The sequence below is a fragment of the Numenius arquata genome, chromosome 15 (genome assembly GCF_964106895.1).
Source record: "Numenius arquata chromosome 15, bNumArq3.hap1.1, whole genome shotgun sequence".
Taxonomy (NCBI): Eukaryota; Metazoa; Chordata; class Aves; order Charadriiformes; family Scolopacidae; genus Numenius; species Numenius arquata.
Genome location: NC_133590.1, coordinates 11,610,639 through 11,636,040, shown reverse-complemented (window position 1 = coordinate 11,636,040; position 25,402 = coordinate 11,610,639). Strand labels below are relative to the sequence as shown.

At 40.8% G+C, this 25,402-nt stretch overlaps 2 protein-coding genes across 5 annotated transcripts in view; one reads left to right on the top strand and one right to left on the bottom strand.

The window, feature by feature from the left end:
• The first annotated feature begins 91 nt into the window (after positions 1-91).
• MCMBP (minichromosome maintenance complex binding protein) lies at positions 92-16,609 on the top strand. Of its 4 annotated transcripts, XM_074159176.1 has the most exons (17): positions 97-263; positions 1,002-1,087; positions 2,677-2,817; positions 3,121-3,162; positions 3,612-3,713; positions 5,124-5,259; positions 6,647-6,798; positions 7,556-7,656; positions 9,492-9,659; positions 9,746-9,747; positions 10,533-10,656; positions 12,394-12,511; positions 13,176-13,341; positions 14,530-14,663; positions 15,298-15,462; positions 15,874-15,962; positions 16,233-16,609. In XM_074159176.1, the coding sequence occupies exons 1-17, from the start codon at positions 206-208 to the stop codon at positions 16,357-16,359; spliced, it is 1,911 nt and encodes a 636-aa protein (XP_074015277.1). In that variant the 5' UTR covers positions 97-205; the 3' UTR covers positions 16,360-16,609. The 4 variants fall into 4 exon arrangements, with proteins under 4 accessions (XP_074015280.1, XP_074015277.1, XP_074015281.1 ...); XM_074159179.1 differs by lacking the exon at positions 9,746-9,747 and having other exon boundaries at positions 92-263; positions 5,124-5,253; positions 9,492-9,655; XM_074159180.1 differs by lacking the exon at positions 9,746-9,747 and having other exon boundaries at positions 5,124-5,227; positions 6,651-6,798; positions 9,492-9,655.
• A 2,038-nt stretch (positions 16,610-18,647) lies between these two features.
• The window catches only part of INPP5F (inositol polyphosphate-5-phosphatase F), a 44,916-nt gene continuing 38,161 nt past the window's right edge, over positions 18,648-25,402 (bottom strand). The window contains exons 16-20 of the mRNA XM_074159001.1: positions 24,981-25,052; positions 24,809-24,882; positions 23,417-23,545; positions 22,608-22,695; positions 18,648-21,350 (exon numbers count right to left, since the gene is read on the bottom strand). Of these exons, the coding sequence (XP_074015102.1) occupies positions 20,216-21,350; positions 22,608-22,695; positions 23,417-23,545; positions 24,809-24,882; positions 24,981-25,052 (1,498 nt within the window). The 3' untranslated portion in view covers positions 18,648-20,215. The remainder of the gene's footprint in view (positions 21,351-22,607; positions 22,696-23,416; positions 23,546-24,808; positions 24,883-24,980; positions 25,053-25,402) is intronic.

Genomic DNA, 25,402 nt, shown 5'->3' with positions numbered 1-25,402 from the left:
GATGGCGGCGGTGCGACCTGACGGCCTCTCCGCCTACGGGTGAGGAGGAGGAGAAGGCGGGCCCGGCCTTGGCGGCGCCGCCATTGCCGCAGGAAGAGGAGGAGGAGGAGGAGGGCGGAAGCGGGGAGCCCCCGTGCGAGGTTTGCGAGCGGGAGTTGGCGGCTGTAGGGTGCCGGCAGCGCTCTGCCTGCCCTCCTTCCCCGCCATGCCGTGCGTGGCCGACTGGCTCAACAACCCCTTCAGCATCGTGCAGAGCATCTTCGGTGAGCGCGGGCCGGGCGGGGCCGGGATCCTCTCAGCGGCCGCCCTGAGGGGGCTTTCCCTCACGCCGGAGGAGCGGCGGGCCCGGCCGGGGGAAGCGGGGGTGGAGGAACGGCCGGGGGAAGCGGGATCAGCGCGGAGGGCGGGTGGCCGCTCCCCTCCTTCCCCGCCGGGAGCCGCCGCCTTGCCGAGGCCTCACAGGGGGTGCGCGGCCATCGCCGGCGGCGGGGAGTCCGGTCCCGGCGCCTCACGGCCGGGCAGCGAGGTCTGCCTCGGCTTGGCAGGGCGGTGAGGGAGGGTGGGGGGGGGAAAGAAAGACACCAAAGCGTATTTTGGGTTTTGGGAGCAATATGTGCTGGCCACAGGGGTTACCGATCGGCGGTGATATTACTAGGGCCATGAGCTGAAGCGGCTTTGGTGGTAGGTTTGGTCTTAACTAAAGGCATGTTGGAATAAAGATTTCTGTAGTGAATATAAAGCAGAAGGCGGCACCTCCTCCAAGCTCTAGCTGGGTTTCGGAGCTTTTCCTTGCTCCTGAGAGAGGCTGTGTTCATCTTAGTCTGCATGAAAGGGTATGAGATGGGAAGTCTGTACAATTATAAGAGGCATAAAGTAGTCTGAAATGCGGTCACTTGCCCAGAATAGAACTAAATGTTTAAATCGTTTACCATGTTAGGATAATGCTGAGTAGCAGTCTGTTATGTGGTGCTAATACGCACATAAATGTGTTTTATTTGTAGCCCAAAATGTTCCAAACTCTGATTGGGAAAAGAAAGTAACCGAATACTTCAAGGAGAAATTAAAAGAAAATAATGCTACTAACTGGGTAAGGTTGTTTTATTCCTTTAGGGTTATGGTATTCTTAAGTTTCATTCTTTTTATCTCTCGCATGTTTCTGAGAAGTTCTTCCTTCTCTTGATGGAGAAGGAAGGTCCTTCTCGTGATTCAGATTCCTTCCGAATTTTAGGCCTAGACTTTGTGATACGTTATTTACGCCTCGGTTCCTTTAATCTGTATGTAAAGCAAATATGTAAGATCCCGATTGAAACCGGAGAAGCCAATCTGCTTGACTTCAGTGCACTGTTTTGCCCTGGGCCATAACTGCTGAATGGTGCCTGTTTGTGGTACAAGCCAGTAGATGGCAGGAGCTGACAAATACTGTCATTTTTGAAAGTGTTAATGCCTGCCCTCTCTACTGTGAGTCTGCAGCGTTTGTACACTGCGAGTCTCTGAGCTGCTGTTTGTAAACCCCTTCTCTCACAATCTTTTGTCTTGGTGCTGCAGACTTTGTGTGGGTTGAAGAAATAGCTGTGGGGGCTTTCGGGTTTTAGGAAAAAATATTCTCTGCTAAAACTGCCTTATCAGGGCTGGGTTTTGCAGTTTAGCAAGGAAGCTATGCTTTAGGTTTAAAAATCAAGCAGGCACACTTGAGTTCTAAAGCTGATATTTTTCTAAAAGACTGTGGCAAAAATGGTATTGTGGAGCACTGCTAAGTGGATTAGAAACTTTTATATCAAATCTGTTCTACTTACAGCTAGAAGAACAAGTGAAAGTGATTTGGTTTTTTTCTTCCCCTGTCAGTGAGAGTATTCTGTAATTAATATTTCAATGACAGTTTAAATAGAAGTGTAGATGGCAAAATTGTGTAAAATTTACAACATTAGAAGGAACTGAAAGAGCATTTTCTTAATTGAGAGAAACATGAGGGAATATATGTTTGTTAGTTAAAATGACATTTCCTATAGGGCCACTTCTGGGTTTTGTTGTATTTTAATGTTGTATGTGGGTTTAGGTTTTTTTCAACAAAGAGTTTGTCTTCAAAATCAGAAAACTCTATTCTTACTGCAACTCTCATTATTTCAAGTTATACCATATGCCTAGGCATTGATTTTATTTTTTTTTCCCTTCTGTTTTTCCATTGTCATGTAAACTTATGGGAAAAAGACTCCCCCAATGTGGAGTTGGAAATTAACATATGGATTTTCCACGGCCTTTTGTTACAAGAAATTGCACATGCGATTGCTATGGTACCACTGGTACATAATACATGGTGTAAGTGCTGTTAAATGGGAATAAAATAATTAATAAATTCCATTTAATACTGCAGCTGCAGTAATTCCCAGTCTAAGAGGTAGTTTTAAATAATGTTGTAGAGGTTCCGTACAGTTTCAGTGGCATTTCTTTATAGTGTAGTACTCAGAAAATATTCAGTATGTTGTCTGGTGGGGCACTGAGTTGTCAGAGGCAATTGATCTTACCAACAACAACAACACAGGGTTTGAGGCAAGTAGCAGTAGGGTATACCAGATGATCAGAGAGTAACTTGGTGACAGATTTCGTGCTGATTTTGGCTTACTTCAGGGCAATTCTTAAATATTTATATACCAGTTGTTTAGAATAAGCTCTTTTTTGTAGGTGCCATCACTGAATGATGTTCCCGTACATTACCTAAAGCCCAACAGTTTAGTGAAATTCCGCTGCATGGTTCAAGATATGTTTGATCCTGAGTTTTACATGGGAGTATATGAAACAGTTGACCCAAACACAAATGCACGTGTAAGTGAAATACTGTTCTATTACTTTAGTAAACGTTTAGCGTTTTCTCCATTCTAGTTTTCGTATTTCCTCTAGTTTCTGAATTAAACCTATGGAGTCTGGGCACTGTCTAATAGAACTCTTGTTTATATGGCTCAAATGACATTGTAATACATCACTTGTTCTGTTGAGGAATAAAAGTTACTAAAATAATGAAAATATGTCTTTGAAGGACTTTAGACGGCAATGATTTTGGTATAAGTAATTCTCATTCAGGGTGCGGTCAGAAACATAATGATTACATTGCCTTTTCCTTCTTGACAGGTCTTGCATTTTGGTAAATACAGAGATGTGGCAGAATGTGGGGTAAGTTATACAAGTTATACGAATTTTGAAACAACATATTAGACAGAAAGACGCAGTTTGTCAGTGCAGTGTCACTTGTTTAGTACTTGCCAGTGGATTCATGGAGATACTGCTCTTAAAATGGGAAATTAATCTCAGGTTTGGAAGGCAGAGTATTCTCAACTGCTTGTGGGCATTCTAAGTTCAGCAGGCTTCAAGGAGTTTCTGTTGTATTTAAAATTTGTTTTGCTTGGTAGGGTGAGTGCTCTTGCTCTTGAAACTTTCTGCAATGAAAACAATTTATTTTTCGTGGCACAGTGCAATTAGAACCAAAACATTATAGATACTGACTGGACTCACTGGTTCATGTTTGCTGTAACTTCTGGCTGAGTAAATGACTATGGGATTAGTTTTTAAAAAGAAAACAAACTCTAATCAGATTTTAAACAAAATTTCTATTGGTATTCCAGCCCCAGCAGGAAATTGATTTGAACTCCTCACAGACAGTCACCTCGGAGAGACAAACTTTCTACTGCGTTCCAGTGCCTGGCGAATCAGCATGGGTGAAAGAAATATCTTTTTTGACTGGGTTTGGGCTGTTATACAAACTGTGATCACCAACTAATTCATTAGGTTTAAGGAGAGAAGTTTATTTAAAGTTTCTTTTATTTTGGGTGAATCGGGAGAGGTGGTAGGTGGAGAAAAATCAAAAAAAAAGAGGATGCAAATGAGTTTTGGAATATTGCTTTTTAATTTAGTAGGGATTTAGACTAGATTTTCTTGTTTTCTTGGGAGGATCTTGAAAATTTCTGTTAATTTCTAATTGCAAATGCTTAGAAAAAGAGAAACTTCAGTTGAGCCAAGGGCATTCCATTGGCATTTTCTGATTAAATTAGGACACTGTTACATAGTGAGAGCCTCCTAACAAGAGCAAACGCCTGGTAGCTGAGCATGTTGAGACAATAATTCCTGGAAAATTGACCACAGTATATACTTTTCTCAGTGAGTACTGAAAACGTTTTGGGGAGAAGCAAATCATCTTTAGTTTCTCCTATTAAATGGAAGTTGAATTTTCTGAGTGACATGGTTACAGGATGCTTATTTTAACATCTTTTAGGAATTTTATATTCTCTTCTCCAAGGGAGTTGGGGAGAGGTTTAGAAAACTTAAGATATGTTGCATTTTGTAAAAAGATAAGAATTTGATGGTAAGTCAATAATGATTTGATAGTTCATATTTTGAGTTCAGAATTTAAGAAAACTACTACTTGTCATTAGCACAGGATGCCAGTCCAACTTTAAAATTAATCTAACACAATTTTTATAATAAAATGATTGATAAGAGTTAGTCTTTGAATGAAGCTTACAGCGAAGTCTTGCAGCAATGGAAATTTAAAGTGAGATGGACTATTATGAAAATAGTGAACATGATTTCAATGTTTACACATCATGCTAAGTAAAGGAAAACTGTATTAGCTTTTTTAAAGTTCATTTACAAGTGTAATATTGCTACTATCTTACAAGTATGCAAACACTTTCTGTGTTTCTTTTTAAAGTAATACTAATAATTATATCAGGTAGCAAGTCTTTAAATATTATTATAATGACTGTTCTTTAGGGTTGAAGTGTGGGAGAGAAAAAATTCTTGGGATTTGGAGTTGTACCTGACCACAGGCATGTTCTCTGGGCATTTAAAAAAAAAAAAAAACCAAAACACACAAAAACCCTTTTTTTAGAGATTTCTTAGTGGAACAGCACTCAGTGATTTTTAGTTTCTATTTTCAACAAAGCCAATGACTGTTGTACACGTCTTAAGCAGGTTGTTTACCTATCAAAAGAGGTGATGGCTAGATAACAATTTAAATCATTATTTTAATGTCTTGCTCAAAACAGGATGATAGAACTTTGTTTTACAAAAAAACCCACAACTTTCCTTGAATTTTCTCAGCTGAGTCTGTGGTTGTCCTTAATCTGCAATTTTACGCATATATTAGTGCAAGCCAAGCTCGAGTTAGTCCTTCAACATCCTACACACCAAGTCGCCACAAGAGGAGCTATGAGGAAGATGAGGACATGGATCTACATCCGTCTAAACAGAAAGAGCAACATATAGGTAATAGTCATTATTAATGAATAATTTTTCTGATGTCTTCCCAGATTTTGCAGAAATTTCATTCTCAAAGATTGAAATATGTGCAATTGTTTGACTCAGTCGTGTTAATGCGGCCTTCATAACTAATTTGATATCTTTGTTGAAGTCATCAGTGTGGGAGAGCCTACGGTGTTGCAAGTTGTATGTCTATTGTATGAATTGTTGGTACTACTCCTAAAATTCAGATTTTGTACAGCAACGCCTGCATATTGCCTTTAGTGTGTAACAGCACACACACAATCTATAGCAGCAGGCTGAAATGTAGGAGTTTAATTTCCCACTCCATTGCAGATGTCATGGTAGTCTGGGAAAATCATCTCTCTCTCACACTCCCTGTGTGGATGTTATTGTGTAAATTGAAGCCAAACTACATCTCAGTTCGGTGCTGCTTTGTTACGAACAGTTATTTATATCTAAAAAATATCTTCCAGCCTTACCTTTTTTTCTCACATCAGATTTATTAACCCAACTTCATGAAGGAACTAGATTAATACCAGACACTTGAAGCATCCTGAAGAAAGCTATTAAATCTTTTAAGAGGATGGTATTTCAAACAGTAGCAGTGTTCAGAGAGTGTGCAATTCTTACTTTATGTTGTAGTTTGTGAACTGTTTGTTCTGTGGAGATGCTGCTTAGACTGGCATGGGGTTTTTTTTCAGAGATTTTGGCATGTTTGCTTTTGAACAAGAGAAGGTGGTTAGTTTAAAATTGTCAGTCCTGTTAAGGAAAAAAAAAAAAGAACTTGTAGAAGCTATTGCTTTCTTTTGTTCAGTGGTAGGTATCTGTCAGGTTCATTAGCTGAATTCAGGTTTTTCTGTTTGTATTCTTACCAGTTTGCAAATGTTTTATTAGATAGTTTACACTGTTTTGTCTTCGTACTCAGACTGATCAATTGTAGAATAGATATTTTAAGCTTTATTACTGCTGAAAATCTACATAGATTTTTGATGTAAATTGTTATGATGATGCATACTCTTACCTTAAAAGTTACGTAGTTTTTTTGACCATGAGGTGTAGAAAAACATTACCTTTGCAGTCCTACTGAATTTAGAAAAAATTGATTCACACAGTTTAAGCATTACATTTTGAAAATCAGATTGTTGAGCATGTTTGGGTTTCTGAGACACATAGGTCCTTACCAGTACTCACATTTACGCTTATCTTAATGATACAAAATACGCGTTTGTGAGACTTCTCTATTCGAGTAAGAGTATCTTATGTCAAATTTACTTCTTTATTAAATTTTTTTGTCTCGGCTGTCTTGTTAAATTAGTTTAATTCTGTGTTGCTCACTGAAGAAAGTTTTCACTCTTGCATTTCTGCTTAAAGAGTCCATGAATCCTTTATTTCTCAGGCAGTGGAGGTGATATCCATGGATGTGTGGAGCCAAAGAGGTTAGAAACGGAGGCTTCTGTGGGTCATCATCTCATTTCTCCCAACTGCTCCCCTCCACTTGACTTAAATTTTCCGCTGCCAGGAGAGAAGGGACCAGCGTGTCTTGTCAAGGTAACAGCAGTGGAGGGATGATGAGCATTGCTGTGGCCTCAGGGAGGCAGGCGGAATCTGAAGTTAGTGCTAAATAGTATGTCTTGCATTAGTTTAGGGGCACAGAAATTGACTTCCAAGTCCAGGGTTTTGTTTCTATGGATAATTACATTGTTTTTTTCATTATTACATGTTTTTTTCTTCCCTACTCCTGTAGGGGAATTGCTGAACTCCTTCGACAGTATTTATTAGAGCTTGCATATTCTCACTACACTTAGCAAAATGAGAAAATCCATTACTAGATGCGCAAGGGTTTAGCTGATACTGACTCCTGGTATTTTGCTTCTGGGATTTGTCCTCTTAAGGAAAAAAAATTGTGATGGAAGAAGCAAAACGCTACACTACACATTTTTGTATTGTGTTTGAGTCTTTGATTCACTAACACGCTATATTGACTATGAAACTTGCAATGCAAAATTTCTATGCTGTTACCATGTTGAATGCTCTCTTATTCAGCAAATCTTGATAAATCAGATTAGAATACAGTTTTTTACATTTGTGTAGCAAAAGAATGCCAGTAGGAGAAAGCATGCAATCACAGAAACTCGTTTTCCAACCTCAGCTCACTGACGTTGAGGACTAGGAGAGACCTCTTCACACAGACTGTTCTCGGTCTGCAGCTGAGTCTCCTGAGATTTTTCCTTTTGTCTGTGTTTGTGTTCAGTCCTGCATCTGGCCCGTCTGCCTCTGTATTTTATTATTTTCTCTTTTGTGGCAGGTCTATGAGAGCTGGGATAGCTTCAAAGTCAATGATGTTCTGGAGGTCTACGGTATATTGTCTGTGGATCCGGTGCTGAGCATAGTGAACAATGAAGAGAGGTAAGACTCCCCTCCTGATCCTGAAATGAAGGAAATATTTGTTTCAATAAGCAAAACATTCTGGCTGTCCCCTTGATATGGGCAGGGAAATTAATAAATACATAAAAATTATGCTTAAGAGGTGAATTTTGTTGCTTAAAAAAAGCTTGATGCAGAAAGTGTTAGATCCACCATCCTGTAACCTGGAGTCCGTTGTGCTCTCGTACATCCATACCCTTGGATACATCATGGGTCTTTTTTTAGGTTGTTGCATAGTCTGTAAAGCAGAAAGTGCTTCTATAGCTCAATGTTTGGTACTCTTTCATGCCTATTAAACTGTCAATGAAAGAGTGAATGGTAAAGCTTTCTAAGAAGCTTTAAAATTATAAAGTATCCTTTTGAATTAATTTCGAAGTCCATGAAAGTTGTTACCGTAAACAGTTCTGGAGAGTACAAAAAGAAAAAAAGGTTGCATATCTGCATAGAGAGTGAAAGTGACCAAAATGAGTAAAAATTGGGTTGATATTTTTCCTTAAGTAAGGTATATCATCACATTACACCGCTGGTAGAAACTTCCCATTTCACCTGCTGTTCTGCAATTACTTGCTTGACAAAATACAAACTAATCGAGAAAGATGCCAGAAGTTGATTTTTAAAATAAAACTGTTGCCCAGTCTAACATCCGTACGATTGATGTCTTGAACCATTGCGCTTTAAATTATTTCTGTGGGCGATTTTGTTTATCTTTCTAATAAGTCCAAGATGGAGAGTGCAGTGTGAATCCTTCACAGTGTCAACCTCTGAAAAGTTCCCTCAGCCGGGTCAGCTGCGTTTGGTTATCATCTGTCTGACAGCTAATCCCAGCCTGACAGCCCAGTTGCTCGGTCATAGGTTGGGTGTTTTATTTTCCCTGCATGTCATTCTATCACAAATAGACAAAATGGTGGCATTTAACAATGTTTTGAATGCAAATAAAGGATGTTCTTTTAACAGAAAGAGCAGACGGTCTGTTAGTGGACTGCTGAAGAGGCTTTGAAGTTATAAAGTCTTTCAGCTTTTAAAACCGGTACAAGTTCATTAAATTTGTACAAAACTTTACTATCATCTGATATAGTCATATCAGAGATTTTAGTTTCTATTTAAAAAATGAAAACCACCCGGAAGGAATTTTGTAAGGCATCATCGGGGAGAGCAAAGCTTGTGTATCTGAACTCTTAATTTAAGAGGTAATACCTTCAAGTTTGAGCTTAGGATTTATTTACTCACTTTTTTTTTAACTCAGCCAGTGATACAGCTTCTATGTGACTTTCTGGAAGATCTTGTTGTCAGGCTCCAGAAGCTGGTGGAATATGAAAATCCAAAATGTGCATACACAGACAAATGTAATAAATCATTACCTTATTTTCTTAAAAGTTACTGTTTAGACTTCATTCAGTACATGCTGGGCAGAACAGTGTAACGATTTGTTTGATGCTACATCTCGTTAAATGGTACAGCAAATAATAAATGTGGGTTTGTTTGGGTTTGGGTTTTTTGGTGTTTGGGTGGGGTTTTTTTTCAGAAAGGTAAGATTTAATTATTTGTTGAAAATAATAGAATCCAAATTTTTTTTTGGTCAAGCATGTATGGTATTTCTATATCGTTATATAATTGTGATTCAGTATTTATGGTGTTTATAAAAATCACGAAGGAGGGTAGTTTGAGTCTGGGAGGAGTTGCCCGGAGCTGGGAGCAGATGTTGTTTGTTCCACTGGGCTCTGTCCTTGGCCTGGCTCCAGCTGCCCTTAGTCAGAGGGTGAGAAATTGGTGTGGGACGGTTCTGAGTCCAGTTGTGCTGTGCCCTTTCCTACGGACAGCTCGGCCCTCGATCCTATGGAGTGTATGGACACGGCAGAAGAGCAGCGAGTGCACAGTCCTCCAGCCTCGTTAGTCCCCAGGATCCACGTGATTTTGGCACAGAAATTACAGCACATTAACCCATTACTGCCTGCCTGCCTTAATGAAGAGGAGAGTAAAACCTGTGAGTACCTGAACTTGACCTCTCTCTGTGTACGTGTAAATCTGCAGTTTCCTACTTCATCTGAACAAATACTTCTGTGCTCAGAGACAGATGTATCAATGCCAGGGTTTGAATTTAAATCTTGTTAAATGGAGGAACCATTCAGTACTACAGAACTGGACAAGGTGCAAGTGTCTGCGATGCTTATGTCTTTATTTTTCTAAAATGAGTGTGATTTGTATGAAACTTGGTTTTGCATTCTGCATGCCCAAGGACTTTACCAAGTTGTTCAGCCATGAGATTTTATTTGCTTTCAAATGGAGTAGTGAATTGCTGGAAAATTAGATTTCCAATTTAGTGCAACAGTGACAAGAAGTCATTCTTTCATTATAGTACTGTGAAGAATATAAGGCAATTATGCTTCTAAGCAACTTTGCTATTCCTTGTGGCCTGTTTGACTGTTATTTTTTTGTCATTGAATCATTGCATGCAAATCTCTTAATTGATATTTATCATGTTCTTCCTCTCATGCCTTGTATTGGGTGTTCTGAGCTGTGCTACATGTAACAGGGTTTTTTTCTGCCTTTAATATAGTATGGATAAGCTATTGATTTCAGAAATTTGGTTCCAGACTTTACAGCCTTCTGCAAATGCATTGCACAATACCTAATTAAAGAAAGGAAAGCATTTCCAAGGAAATGTTGAGTGACTTAGGTTATCTAAAGCTAGTAATTACCCAGTGGGGAAACCAATTAATGTTTGTTTATTTTTCCTAGACTGCTTTGGAGTAAACGTTTTAGTTTCATCCAACTGTAATGGAAAGTAAGGTTTATATAGAGGGAAGACAGTGAGGAGCAGCACATTTTCTGACATTTGTTTTCTTCTGCTCTTTTATCAGTTGTTTCTAATTTCATGTCGGAGCTGTCGCCAGTGAGAGCAGAGTTGCTTGGGTTCCTCACCCATGCCCTCTTGGGAGACAGTTTGGCTGCTGAATACCTTATATTGCATCTCATCTCTACAGTGTAAGTATTTAGATGTTTGCTGAGAATTTATATATTCATCTTTTAAAAGAAATCTCCTTTTATGGGGCTCTTCACCACTCTGCAAATAAATGACAGAAATAGCTTAAAGAGTACTTACTCCAGTAGTACTTTGTCCAGCTAGAGTTGTCCTGTCGTAATAGACAGAGTAAATAGATTTCATTAGCTGAAATAAGAGTAAGTTTTGTTAAATGACCAGTTTTTTGGCAGTGTATCCTTGCAGTGTTCATTTGAGAATTGGACAAAAATTCCAAGATACACTTTTATATTTTAAGACAGTGATGCTAATTGTGTCTGTGATAACTTTTTATTACAAAACTGTTTGTGGTTTCCATACCCTGGGTGATTGCGTGAGCAAGCTTCCTGCTCCTCTGCAGCCTTCGCAGGCAACTTACAGCTTCATCTCTTGGGGGTTTTTCCCTATTTTACTTTGTGGAAGTGTCTGGTATTTTGCTCAGAAATGCTTGTATTGAGTCAAAATCTCTATCCCAGGCCACAAATGCCCATATGTAGACATATGTTTAATGGTAAGTTCAAGTGACCCCCATTTAGCATGGAATAGAAATGTACTGCCTGAGCTGATGCTGTAGATAACGTGCACATTCAGCTTCTTCGTGGCTGATTAAAGTGGATTTGTGTAACATTCTCTTATGTTGGTTTAAACTGTCATTGGAGGGAACAGCAGCATCCTTTGACTCGTTAAAATTTCAGGTGTGAAACCTCAGACAATATGTGTTGATTAGATTAAATATAGTTGCCAGGCTCAAATTTAATTTTAGTCTTCTCAAAATGAAAAGGGATTCCATTTTTTTTTTTTTAATTTAAAGAAAAAGTAATTTCTGAATAAATAAACCACTTATTTTATGGTTTTCAAAAATCCCGTTGTGCTACAAAGTGACTAGTCCAGCACATATTTGTTTAACAGAAGTGTTTGCAGAGCTGTAACTGGACTCAGCATCTTACCTGTCTCATACCTGCGACTGATGTGTAAAAAGCCGTAAGATGTTGCTCAGCCTCAGTGAGGCAGCTGGTATCAAGATAGATCCAACTGTAATTAATAATTGGCTGCCAATTTACCAGCCAACAAGATTTATGGTGGGTTTGTGTTTACAGTCTGCCCTGAACCCTTGTCCCCGTGTAAATATAAGTACTTCAGTATCAGTATGAGGGGTTGGTTTTTTATTCTGTGCACACTTCATTCTTTCTAGTTGGACTGTGAATGCTCTAACACTTAGACTAGAATGTGTTTTCTCTCTTAGCTGATATGACAAAAAAGTTGCAATTTGTCAAGAATGGGGAGAAGATAAAGAGTAAGAAGAGGGAGTGGAAAGCTGAGGGCAGGTAAAAGAAATGAACAAGCACGATAAGCAGGGAAACTGAGACTGAGCAACGAGAAAGGAAAAGGATGAAGGAGTGTATTTACTGAGTAACAATAGAGCACGAGGAGAACAGAACGTCCGGAAGGCACAATGCAGGACCTGAAGCACTGTATAAATGTGCTGCTTTGGTGCGAGGCTGCAAAGCCTTCCACGGCAGCCTGCAGCCTAACTTAGCTCCTGGGACACTGGAGGAGGAAGAAAATGTGGCTGCTATTTATGTATGTATTAGTATTGAAGTCCTGCAGCTATCAGAGAGGCTGCACAACACTCAAAAAGGATTGATACCTACACTCACCATGTCAGTCAGATGCTTGCCTAATTTCTGTTATTTTTGGTTCAGTTACGCAAGACGAGATGTGCTTCCTCTGGGAAAATTCACAGTCAACTTGAGCGGATGTCCAAGAAATAGTGTCTTCACCGAGCACATATACCGCATCATCCAGCAGCTCGTTCCAGCAGTAAGCATGATGGCGTTACAGTGCTTTAATATTGCTGATGGTAGATGGTGGACTAATTGTTCCAACCAAAAAAACAACATTTGAGTTAAAGGCAGGCTTCTTAAACAAAGGCTCCTACTATCCATGTGGGGAGCAGATAAAAATGGGGATAAGGCTTTGCTGTCAGTTGAAGTCTCTATTTACTTAGTCATTTAGGATGAGTATGGAATAAAATCGTATCCCCATAGGTATTAAACTGACAGACAGGTGCTGCATACTTTGTCTTTCTGGATTGAGATGTTTAGACATTTTGGTCATTTAATTATCACGTCCTCACTTTTTATCCCCAAGTTTGTGGATACTGTTCTGCAGAAAATTCATAGTAATTCCGTTCAGGTTTGTAATAATTGTATTGCTGCACTAAATCCTTTGTTGTTTTTTTGCTAATTCTAGATGTGCAGTGCAGGTGATGTGAGTTCTTAACAGCATTATTTTCCATTGGGATTTTTTTTTTAAGTATTTAGCATTTGGACATTTGAAATGAAGTGTATTCTATATTGTGGTAACGAGTTTTATTTTATTTACTGTGGAGGTTCGCAGTTACAGCTCTTGCTAAGGGAAGCAGTATTTACTTGGGAAACTGGAGGAGAGGAAATGTCCTGATTATTTTCTTTTCTTGTCGCAGTCCTATCGCCTACAAATGACCATCGAAAACATGAACCACTCGCGATTCATCCCACACAAAGACTACGCAGCCAATCGCTTGGTCAGTGGAGTATTGCAGCTCGCCAGCAACACCTCCCTCGTAGTGGACGAGACTGAGCTTCAGCAAGGACAGCTTGATACAACAGGTAGACATTTTTTGTTTAAAAAACAAACAAACAAACGAGAAAATCTCATGTGGAAGGTTAAAAGTTGATATATTTTAAGACAGTGATGCTAATTGTGTCCATGATAACTTTTTATTACAAAACTGTTTGTGGCTTCCATATGCTGGGTGATTGCGTGAGCAAGCTTCCTGCTCCTCTGCAGCCTTCGCAGGCAACTTACAGCTTCATCTCTTGGGGGTTTTTCCCTATTTTACTTTGTGGAAGTGTCTGGTATTTTGCTCAGAAATGCTTGTATTGAGTCAAAATCTCTATCCCAGGCCACAAATGCCCAATCATGAGACAAGATGTTTCCTTTCAGTATAGCTTTGTATTGCAGGGAACTCTGGACTGCGTCTTTGACACTGGGTGGAAAAGGCCACTGATTTGATTAAGTCTTTAGACCAAAATACCTCTGATTCATTAGAACGGCCTTTCAGTTTCCTGTGATCATGAACGAAGAAGTGAGGGAAGCATATGCTCCTGCCTTATGCTCTATACTTTTACTGTGTGTATGGAAACCACACCTGAAAACCCAACTGAAAACCGGAGATTAAAAAAGTAGCTATTACTGTGTGGAACAGAATGATGATTTTATCTTGTGAGCTGACGTAGTGCTGTGTAGTACTCTTTCTACAGAGCTTTAGGCAATTAATTTAATTCTAACCTACATAAAAGAGGTGAGTTGCGGTACCTGTTAAAAGTTCAGTAGCTGGAGAATGCATAGTACGGATATCTGTGGTGATTTCGAGGAAAGAGGAATAGAAAATCACTGCAAGTGACTGTTTTTTAGAATTAAAATGCTGTCTTGAGAAACCCGTTTGACGCTGGGAGCCTGTTGGGCTCCCTAATGAGTATCGGTGCTCTGTCACATTCATGCACTTCATCTGCCAGAACCAGTGAGGTTCAGATTCCAGGTTGATTCTATTTAGAAACACATATACTATGCCAGGTAAAATTCAGGCTTGAAATCTTTCAAGAATTCTTAATTTTGGACTTAAGAAATGGTTGTCTCTATCTGGAGGACACCACAGACACAAGAGGCAGCAGGATGCCTACAAGAATTTTTATTCCAGCTGCTCGTTAGAAACAGATTGGGGGGGGGTTTCCCCCCAGTCAGGTCTGACATTTGTTTAGGTCCGGTTGTCAGAGAACTTGTTGTTGCTTTTCTAGGTGTACACAATGTGACGGCACTGGGTAATCTGATAACCTGGCAGAAGGTGGATTATGACTTCAATTACCACCAGATGGAATTCCCGTGCAATATTAATGTTCTTATCACTTCGGAGGGCCGATCGCTCCTACCGGTACGGCAAGGGCTTCCTGAATTTGGGGAATTACTGCAGGTGGTAGCTTCTTAGAGCGTGCCATTCCAGGGACGAGTGAAGAAGGGAAAACTGCCTCGTGACCAGGGCTGGGTGTGACACGAGCATTAGTTCTCGCTCGTGGCTGCAGCCTGGCCAAGAACCTGTCTGAAGGAGAACTGAGGGACTGACCTTCCCTCCTCCTTGGCCGAGCAGCCCAGTGGTGGCGCGGCAGTGACCCCAGTGATTAACGGAGATCCCGGCACTGGGGACAGCCTGAAGCCACGTGGCTCTCAGCCTTCGTCTGGGACAGAGTCCCTGCAGGGATGGGCACAGGGATAACGGGCAGCAGGACTGGCACTCACCCTAGAAAAGCCGAAGCTTAGAAATATCTCTTCTCTTGATTTCCAGCTCCATGAACTGAGTGTTTGCTCTCTTGCCTCTCAGTGAAACTGGCTCCTGCCTGAATAAGGACTTCACGCTGGTTTTCAAAAAGGGAACCGTTACATACTTAAAGCATGAATTGTGTCTTACCTTAATTCTGGGACATAGTGACTTCTGTTGCTTTAGAGAAATTAGTCTTGGAATAGAGAAAAATAGGATGTGGAAAGAGATGCCATGTAATTTTATTTTTCAGTCAGATTGCCAAGTCCACTTACAACCACAGATAATTCCACCCAACATGGAGGAGTACATGAACAGCCTCCTAACAGCAGTGCTCCCTTCTGTGCTGAACAAATTCCGAATTTATCTAAGCTTATTGAGGCTGCTGGACTACAGTATATCTGATGAAGTGACCAAGGTAGGGAAGACCTCACTAATATGTTTTCAACTGTATATTCAGATAAAAAACACCTGTAATAGAAAGTTATTACTTTCCCATTGCTCTCCTTGTCAGTGATTCTCCTTGAGGTTTTCTAAAAACCAAACAGAAGCATGTTCTTGTCCTGACCGTGCCTCCAAGGATTTGTACTCTTGGATATTTCAGTACACACCTTACACGTACCCTGCTTTCTAAAACTCATTTTGAAAGCTGATTCTTTTCAAAGATGAGAATTAGACTATTTTCACTCGGGTTCACTTCCCGGCAATAATGAGTTGAAATGAGTTTCTCCTGTAATTTCAGGGTCATTATGGTGTTCAACTCCTTAAAAGCTAATCTGGTAGGGAAGATTCTTCTTTGTCACCTGATGATGTGCTGTGTTGTTTACAGGCGGTAGAAGAAGACTTTGTAGAAATGCGCAAGAATGACCCCGAGAGCATCACAGCTGATGACCTGCACCGAACTCTGCTGGTAGCCAGGTAGGTACCACTGCTTGCCAGAACCGGTGACTTCGGTGGGCTCAGGGTCTGAGTTTGAGCGTTAACTGGATGAGGCTGGAGAGCTGGAATCGCCTCTTCCTTTGTTCCTCTTGTCGCAGAATCTTGGTTTGGCCAAGTATTTCCTCCCCCCTCCCTCCCCCTGCTTTCCAGTTCTCGGGATGCTGACAGAACACCAGGTTTGTGCTCCATCACTTATCAAACCCGACGCACAAAGAAGCCCTTCTTTAACTGCCCTTTCTGCTCCCCCAGGTTCCTGTCTCTCAGCGCGGGGCAGACAACGCTGTCACGGGAGCGGTGGCTGAGAGCGAAGCAACTGGAGGCGTTGCGTAAAGCCAGGCTTCAGCAGCAAAAATGCGTTAATGGGAACGAACTCTAATATTGTGTGGATGTCGCTATGAAAATTTCCCTAATCCTAGATGGAACCCATACTAAGATTGGAATATTGTTTATACCAGTTTTTGTAGATAATTTATACCAAAAAGCTATGGATATTTACCCTCGCAGTCTGAACACACTTAACTCTGTTCAGCCAGTTAAACATATTTTATGGAATTTTTTTGGAGCCTGTTTTGTAATTGAAAATTGGTAACAATGAGCAAATTGTTTGATATTAAACTTTAATACTGAAGTGGTGTAAACTTATTATTTCCTTTAATAACAAGCAAATTCAACCTAGAGGCCTTCACACACAGCAGCGGCAGGCTCCGTTCTGGAAGAAGGTTGTCATGTAGTTCTCGAAGGGCTGAATGAGGAGGATCAGGGCTTTGAGTGAGGCAGCGGCTGCAGGAACCAGTGACTGCAGGAGCCGGAGCTCTGCGGAGCCGTTCCCGGGAGCTGAGCACGTTGCGCTCATCGCAGCGGTGTCACAGTGATGAGAAGTGATTTGATCTTATCCACGACAAAGTTCCAGTTCCACAAAATACATCTTTATTGTACGTAGAAAAGGCCGCGAGTGACTTCTCAGATCTCTCACTAGCTTTATTCTTGCACGTTTTTATTTTTTAAAAAAAAAAAAAAAAAAAAGCATTGACTAGAGACTTCCTGATAGTGATGTCCTCATGCAAAACGTACCTTCCTTTCTACATCATTACCAGTAGCACAGTGTGTTTGTTGTTTGAATAATCTCAATTAAGCATTAAGAATGGTCTCCACATCTTATTCCTGCTGGACAGTTTGAGCTGGTTTTCAGAGGACGTGCTGCCTCAATGACTCGCGGAACTAATTCAAGGAGGGTGGCTCAAGCAGTGAAGCATGAAACAATGCGGAGTCAGGGTAATCCAGAAGGACTCGATGGTGGGAAGTAGGGCTGTCCTCGTGGAGCCAGCCTGTGAGTCAGTGGTGGAGTCAGTTTCAGATTTTGCTTCAATTGATGCTTTATTGAACAAGAAAAAAAAGGCTTCTCCCAATTTTGCATGAAGCTGATACCACCTTTACTTAGCGCTTTCTCAGGCTTGAGACCGTGGGAACAGGGACCCTCCTTTTTTGCTGCATTTTTCCTGTTCTAAACACGACATTGTTTCTTGCCAAATCTGAAACTGTCCTTTTTGTCTCTGCACACGAGAAATAATTTGAGTATTTATGAAAGATAAACAATTTTTGCATATCTTAAACTTGAGCCAAGTTTGATGCCCTTTCAAAGGGCATCAAAATCAATATTTGTGGTTTCATCTGAGTTGTGCTACACTGCTGGGAAGTTAAACAACTGAACAAATATAAGAAGAAAATGAAGTCTCCCTTCAAAAGGCAGGCTGGCTGGAAAGCACAGCTGGTTTGTAAGAGTGTTTTATGGATATTGCTATGGATTATTTGAGACTCCAATATTTCATGAGTATTGGACAATTCATAAGCTGGAGGGACACGCTACGTTTGGATCACCAGGCAATGAACCAGTACTGCCCATCAGGAAGCTGTTTCCAGGAAGATCTGCCCCAGACTGTTGACTAAGTCATGGGGTTTTTTTAATTATAGGAGTGAGTTTATAGCTATCAATCGGTACCTTTCCCTACAGGCCCTTGTAGGCTGTAGGACTCACTGCGTAAGTATTTGTACAGATCAGTTTCTCTTCCTCCTACCAAAATAATGGCAAAGTATTTGGAATTTCCTCTCCCTCCTCCACACCCTTCACAAGTACCAAGGCTTCGGCTGTTTTAAGGAACATCCTCATAATAGAAGAAGAATGCCAAAAGATGATAAAGGACTTCAGTCGTGTATGTGTCCCCTGACTGACAGGGCCTCCTATTAGTATCTGTAGGTGCCTGAAGGAGGCTGCAAAGAGGACATGGCCAGGCCCTTCCCAGTGGTACCCAGGGATGGGACAAGAGGCCACAGGCACACGCTGGAACACAGGATGTTTCCTCTGAACATCAGGAAACGCCTTTTCACTGTAATGGTGCCTGAGCGCTAGAAGAGGTTGCCCAGAGGGGTGGCAGTTTCCATCCTTGGAGACATTGAAAAGCCATCTGGCCATGGCCCTGGGCAACCAGCTCCAGGTGGCCCTGCCTGAGCAGGAGGTTGGAGCAGATGACCTCCAGCCATCCCTTCCAACCTCAACCACTCTGTGATTCTCTGACTCTTCAGCCAGAGAAAGTCAGGACAACCCACCCATCTCTGAAACTTGGAGCCCCACAGCCCTGGACTAACACCACGTGCCAAAAAACATCTTTTGATTCCACCTTTTTTTATTAAAATATCTCATGTATATTGCTCACATTAAAATACAGCAGTAGTTGAATTTTAAATATAACCACAAGTATAGACACTCAAAAAAAAAAACCCCAAACCCACATCACTTTAATAAAACAAATAAATAAATCAGATTTGTTTATCAAAGTTTCAGACCACGGGGGGTTAGATGACACTTGTTCCAGACACTAGAAGCCCTAAGAGACTGTCCTACCCTACCCCTGTGACAATACCTGCTGGGAACACCACGTGCAGCCTATCTACAGGACAGGGATGGGGACACGGAGGCACCAGCTCCGGAGCAGTGGTCGGAGTCACAAGCCACAGCGGAGGAAGATCCTGCTCTACAGTAGCTTTTGGATAACGTCCTACACTAGAACAGCGTGGCAAGGCAGCGCTGGGAAAGGGTAATTTAGATAGATTTAATTACTTGAGACACATAGATAAGGGATGTTTTTATTCATTATCCAATCCCCAGCACGAGTGGATGCTTAGCCTTATCCTGCAAGTCTGCAAAGCTTGAGCTGGTAATGAATTTGGTTTTGGTTGGATGCCGACAGCTACGCTCTAATGCAACACGGATTTTCTGAGAGACTACACTTGCCTCCTGCTTCAGAAGTTGTTATTTGGACTTTTGCATCTTGATAGTTAGAATATAGTTTAACAAGAAATCCTAGCACAGAGACGCACAACGCCTGAAGGTCAGCTATGGGGTTTGTCTTGCTTTACACAGAGACAAGAAAACCTGGAGCTAATTGCCGGTGTTTGGCATTTGGAAAAAAAGGAAACAGGAATAGCTTTAGCACGGGCGAGACAATTAGAGGAGCTTTCTCCATTTCCCCTCACCTCAAAACAAGTCAGAAAAAAGAAATGACAAACTAAATTTGCACTGCAGGATCGTGGGTGTTTCAGGTTGGATCTACGCTTCATCTCTACTGAAAGTCTCCCAGGATGCGTGGAAAGAAAAAAGACAGCAAAAAGGAATCTTAATTTCTGGTTAACAAATTAAATTCAACAAAACCCCATCGATTCCCGTTGTAGAGGCACAATTCATAGTAGAAAGCTGCATCTAAACCTTCCATGGAAACAAGTAAAAATACTAGTTCAAAAAAATAAATAAAACCTAGTTTACCGGTAGGTTATTTTGCTGGTGCAGTGCAAGGTAAGTAAGGTCACAGAAGTGCAGTATCACCTTTGTAGTATAAATACTTTCTAAATAAGTCAGAAGAGCTACAAAAATTAGTCTCCAAAAAAATAACTGTGCAACACAGAGAAGACAGCCAGCCAGCCAGCATGCTCACTACATCCCAGTGTCTAAGCTACCTGTTGAAATACGGTTTACCCTTCTTCTGTCTCAGCTGCCCGAGGGAATTCCGAAGCTTGGTCAGAACCAAATTCATTCGCATCTCTCGCTTCCTGTAAACAAAGTTATCTATAGGTTATTGATCCCAGTATCCAGTAGCAGTTCATGCCACAATGAGTCCTGATATAATATTTTTAGTATTGGATTAAAAGCCACAGCTAGAAGAACACTTCCAAAATCAGCTACACTAGATCTGAATGATCCGCGTCTGGCATTGCGTAAACATTTCCTTCAGTTCTTTTTGTTTGATTTCATTGATAGCTTCTGGTTCCGCAGGGCTCTTCTGGACCCTTGCCACGGCAAAATTAATCCCTTGAGTCAATCCCGCCTGCGTGATGTTCGCAACCTGGACCATGGAACTGCGGATTTTAGCAAAAGGAGACACAGCTCTGCTGCTGCTGCCGTCAGCTGGAGAAGGAGTCGTGTGGAGTCCCGTCTCAAGGTTACCAGATGCAGATCCTGGGCTTTTATGAGGTTTAGTGAAGTCAGTCCCACCAACAGCCAAGAGCTGAGGATTTGGCTCAGAAGACTGTACGTCCAACTTAGACGGCCTGGAAGGAACGTCTCCGGTGGCTTCAGCCTTGGTTTCTGCCTTCTTAGGTGTATTATTGCTGGGTTGATTCATTACATGATGAGGCTCTCGAGAGCCAGCCTCAGCCTCCAAAACATCCGACATCTGACTCTGAGCATCGTGCACGAACCTCTGGCAGTAGACATCGATGGGTTTAGCAAATTCCACCTCCGCGTTGTCAGCGGAAGGCAAGGGGACGTCCTCAGAGTCAGACCGGCTCTCCTGAGAGATGTGGATGTCGGACGGGACGTGGATGCTGATGCTCATGTCGGTGCTGCTTATGGACTGGGAGCGACTGCCCAGCCGCGGGGCAGAGGCGATGATGCCGCAGCTGGGCAGCACGTAGTCCACCTGCCCTATGTTCTCCAGAGAGTCTGCCAGCGGTGTGTCCTCATCGGATTTAGAGTTAGTCAGGTAGTCATCGGAGTGGAACGAATCATTATCCGATCCTTCCGTATCAGATTCGGTGTGGACTTTAGTATCGACCACCGGATTCTCTAAAGTTTCAAGGCTACTGTCTGACTTCCAAAGATTCACTTTCAAATTTGGTTTTAGAAAATTGACTTTCACTTCAGGCTTGGTAAAGCTGCCCAGCTTCCGAAGGTTGCTGATGTTTACATTGGATTTGGTTTGTTTCACTTTCTGATTGAGGGACGAGAACTTGCTCAGTAAATAATTCTTGCCTTGGGCCAGGGAGCCTCTGTTCTGAGAGCGAATGCCGATGATGTCTTCATGAGGTTTACTGCTCTTCCTGGAAAAAGAAGAAAATAAGCTCTAGTGTACAGTCAAAGCAGTCTTACCTAGAAACAAAAAGCATTTACCATCTTCCAGTCTATTTCCATAACAGAGATGGATATTTTAGATATTAAGTTATCCTTTCCTTATATAATTGTACCCATATAAAGCCACTCAAATTCAAAACAACAATAACAAAGGTGAGCTGATACAGAATGGTAGCCAAAGAAGGGGAAAAGTATGCTCCTGCAGGCATTTTTGGTTTTAGATGAAACTGCGTTTAAATTCTCTGTATTTGTAACCCTGAGTTTGTGTATGCTGTACTCAGTAGCCAGATTTAGTAAATATTCAAGTCTTCAGTACAGAGGAAGATTTTCTTGCTATGCTTTCCGCTCAGCTGGGACAAGCGGCTGAAACAGTAGCCCCACAATCACACGCAGAAGAAAGTTACTGAAGTGCATGCCCTAATAGTTTTTGCTTGACAATTTACAGTGGTGCTACACAACACATTTTCTAGTCGTTCATGCAGCCTGAACTGGAAGGGTCCAAAATAAAGCAACAGATTGCACTTGAACTGGTAAAACATGCTAAGCTCCATCCTCTCATTTCTACACCATTGTCCTTCGTAAATGATTTCCTCTGTTAACACCTCACCAGTATTTGTAGATCAAAGTTACTTCTGTTTAATTATAGACAACTGACTTAGAGAAAACTACCTAAAAAATTCTACTAAGTCCTTTGAATTATCAGCTGTGCTTTCGTGTGCCAACTTCTCTTAGTGGGCTTGCAAAAGGAAAAACTTCTGTGCTGTTCTGACTAACACTTAGGAGCTCATGAGTTTAACTTCAGACATTTCTTCACACAAGATCCATAACGTTATTTGGATTTGTTAAACACTCAGCTGCAGCGGAATCCAAATCAGATCTACACTTCGCAGGTTGTTGTCTTACTACAGAAGCAAATTTAAAATTCAGATAGGAAAAATTAAATTTGACAAACTAATCATGAACCATCCAGTTTGCAGTATGTAATTTACAGTCAGTAATGTGTATTGTCTATAAGTTTACATCTATAAAGCAGTATTCTTGCTTATACTTTTAGATAAGCACCTGCAGACAGTTATTGAAGCAGCGTACGGATAAATGAACTCCTAGCACAGTAGCCGGATACTGATGTTTTAGACATCGCATATTTGAGTGTTACCATGTTCTCTCAGGCGCTGAGGAGACAGCAGCGGTGGAGCACAGAAGGTTCACATCATGGAAGTACTCACCTCTCCAACTTCTTCTCAATAATGGGCACATCTAATCCCATGGCTTGCTTTGTGATTCTCAGCATTTCTGCAATACACTGAAGAGTATCTGAAATGCAATTAGCAGCCTGTCAGACCCTTAAAACAACCCTTAAAATCCCATATTCCAAAAATCTAAAATTAGACTTATTTCCTTGTGATGTAATTAAGTTTCTTCTTGTTCCAGTTTTTCTTTCACCTTACAGAATAGCTGCACCCTACAAGTTGCAATTCTAATATGAAGCTTACAAAATAACCTAAAGAGTGGACTCTCCTTAAGCCCTAAATATTGGGTGGAAACAAACCGCTGGCCATAATTCATCATTTGTGGAAGAAAGAAGCAATTATATTCATTCTAATCCTTGTTGACAAAACTCAGTGCTCCAGGTAAGAAGAGATATTTTTCCCTCATTAGCGTTCACTTAATATAGTTAAACAACAAGCAAGAACAATTCTAGACATTGATTTCACTAAATAAATGTCTTCCACTCTTTAGCAGCTTATTTTAAATTCATTTAATCAGTTTTTAGATCAGCAAAGATCTGGACATGGAAGTGTCTCGGTTCTAGAGAGACGTGTTGCTTTAAAACCATACCGGAAAATTATTTTTCTTTGTATTAGAAGAGTAACATTCTAGTGTCGACACGAGAAGCCAAGCTTTTGTCGGCTCCCTGCTCAACGGGCTCACATTTTAAATTTGTCCTCCTTCAGAAGTTATTCTAAGAGCAACGGAATAAGTGTTTCCTAGAAAACACTGGTATGCTGAATACACTTCTACATGTGAAACCAACCTTTTCCATCCTCCTCTGGGTTGCGCACCACAGCTCTGAGGGTGTGGAAATACCCGCTCATTTCTTTGTATTTGTAATGCAGCCTCATGCAAGAGAACTTGGGTTTGCCAAAGAGAGTAGGCTCAGGCCCTGAGAAACAAGTTAGAAATCAGTTTGAAATCTTCTTTAACCAAACACCCAAAGACATACTGCAAAGACTGCACCTAAACACATGTAAGAGCTTACAGTCTTTTTCCAGCATAAAAAGCTTCATGTTTTCTTTAGAGTAGGATAGACATTTAAAATGAAAGATTTTCGCAATAGCTAAACAATTACTTACAAAAAGCAATTAGACACTCTGTGTATGTCTATTATAATCCAGCCTAATTGTTTATTACAGACCATCCTTTCAAACAGAAGAAAAATCCCAAACCTATATTTCATCCTGTGTTTTAGGGTATGCTCCTGCAAGGATTAAAGGGAAAACTAATGTATTTTTACCAAGTGGAAGAAATTTAAGTCTCATGATCGAGACCAAGTACTTCAACTCATATCTACATCATTAAACAGTGTTTCGTTTTTTGTTTTAATAAGGTATTTGGTCTAGATGTTTCAACTATACTCTCTATGGCAGGACGTATTACAGATCTCCACAATACAGAATTAAGAGAGATCTCTCCACTGAACTCTTAGAAAATGCACATAAATGGTGAAAGTTACAGTAAGGAGCTGATGAAATCACTATGCATTGTGTAATGGAGGATTAAACTCTGCTGGGAGGGTGGCGACACACACTGGGGGCCACAGACATCTCCCTCCCTCCTCTCCAACTGGAACATCTTTTTCATCTGTAAAGGCAAAGATATCACATCTTTAATACTTTCAGCTGAAAGTGCTGGATTTCGCCTGCAGATGGTACATTCTTTGGACAATAAATCAGCATAACAAGGTGATTTCATAATAGTGTGTTTCTTATCAGACCTTGATAAAGAAGAGTTTTAGAAAAAAGCTATGAAACAAATCTAAAGTACAATTCAGAACCAGCTGCTGTATTTGGATGAAAGGAGTGCATTGAATGCACAAACCTGAGATTCATTACAGAAATTGATCAAGTTGTTACTGCCAACTGATAAAAATTTGTTTTGATGAATCCATGTTTTACAAGTTCAAAAGGGGGAAAATTTTAGAATCAAAGTCTGCATTTCAAGCGGTAGCAAAAGACAGAACAGAGGAAGAGCACAGACTCAACTCTGTCATCCATTATCAGGAAGAAAGCCCATTTCTAGCTGTGGTGGACTCACAGGATTTATGCAATACATTGAGGCCTGCTGTGTCAATATATTTGTAGGATGCTTTAGAGTAAGTGCTCAAGCTGTTTAAGAGCATTCAGATATATGGCGACTACATTCTTACCTATTTCTATTTTTTCCAGAGCTTCAAGACTTAACCTTTGGTACTGATTCACCTTGTCGATTTCATCATCATAACTAGAAAAAAAAAAAAAAAAGAACGAGGATTTAATGCTTCCTACTAATCTAAAACAAAGCTACTGAAAATAAACTACACAAAGTAAGTAGTAACTTACTAGGCCACATAGTAGGCAGAATTAGAAAGCAGCAGCAGAACATCCACATCCTTATGAGTGGCATCGATGAGACTAAGGAAGGGGAAGAAGAAACAGAATGAACGGAGGGGAGAAGGCTTTATTTGCACAGCTGTAACCCATCCCCGGTGTATTTTAGGGACACATTTTTTACAATTGAAGGCACACAAGAGGTTTCAATTATGGTATATTATCTCATGTGATGCTGCTGCCTTCACAGCCACTGAAAAACCAAGTTAGGTGTGACCCTTCACAAACCAAAACATGATGTATCATTAGACTCTACCATACAATAAGCAGATCCATGTAAACAACTCAAACCTGGAGTTACCCAATAGCTCAAACAGGTCAGCAGCAGGTCCAAAAATAAACAGAAAACCCACAAGCTATTAAAAATGCTAACA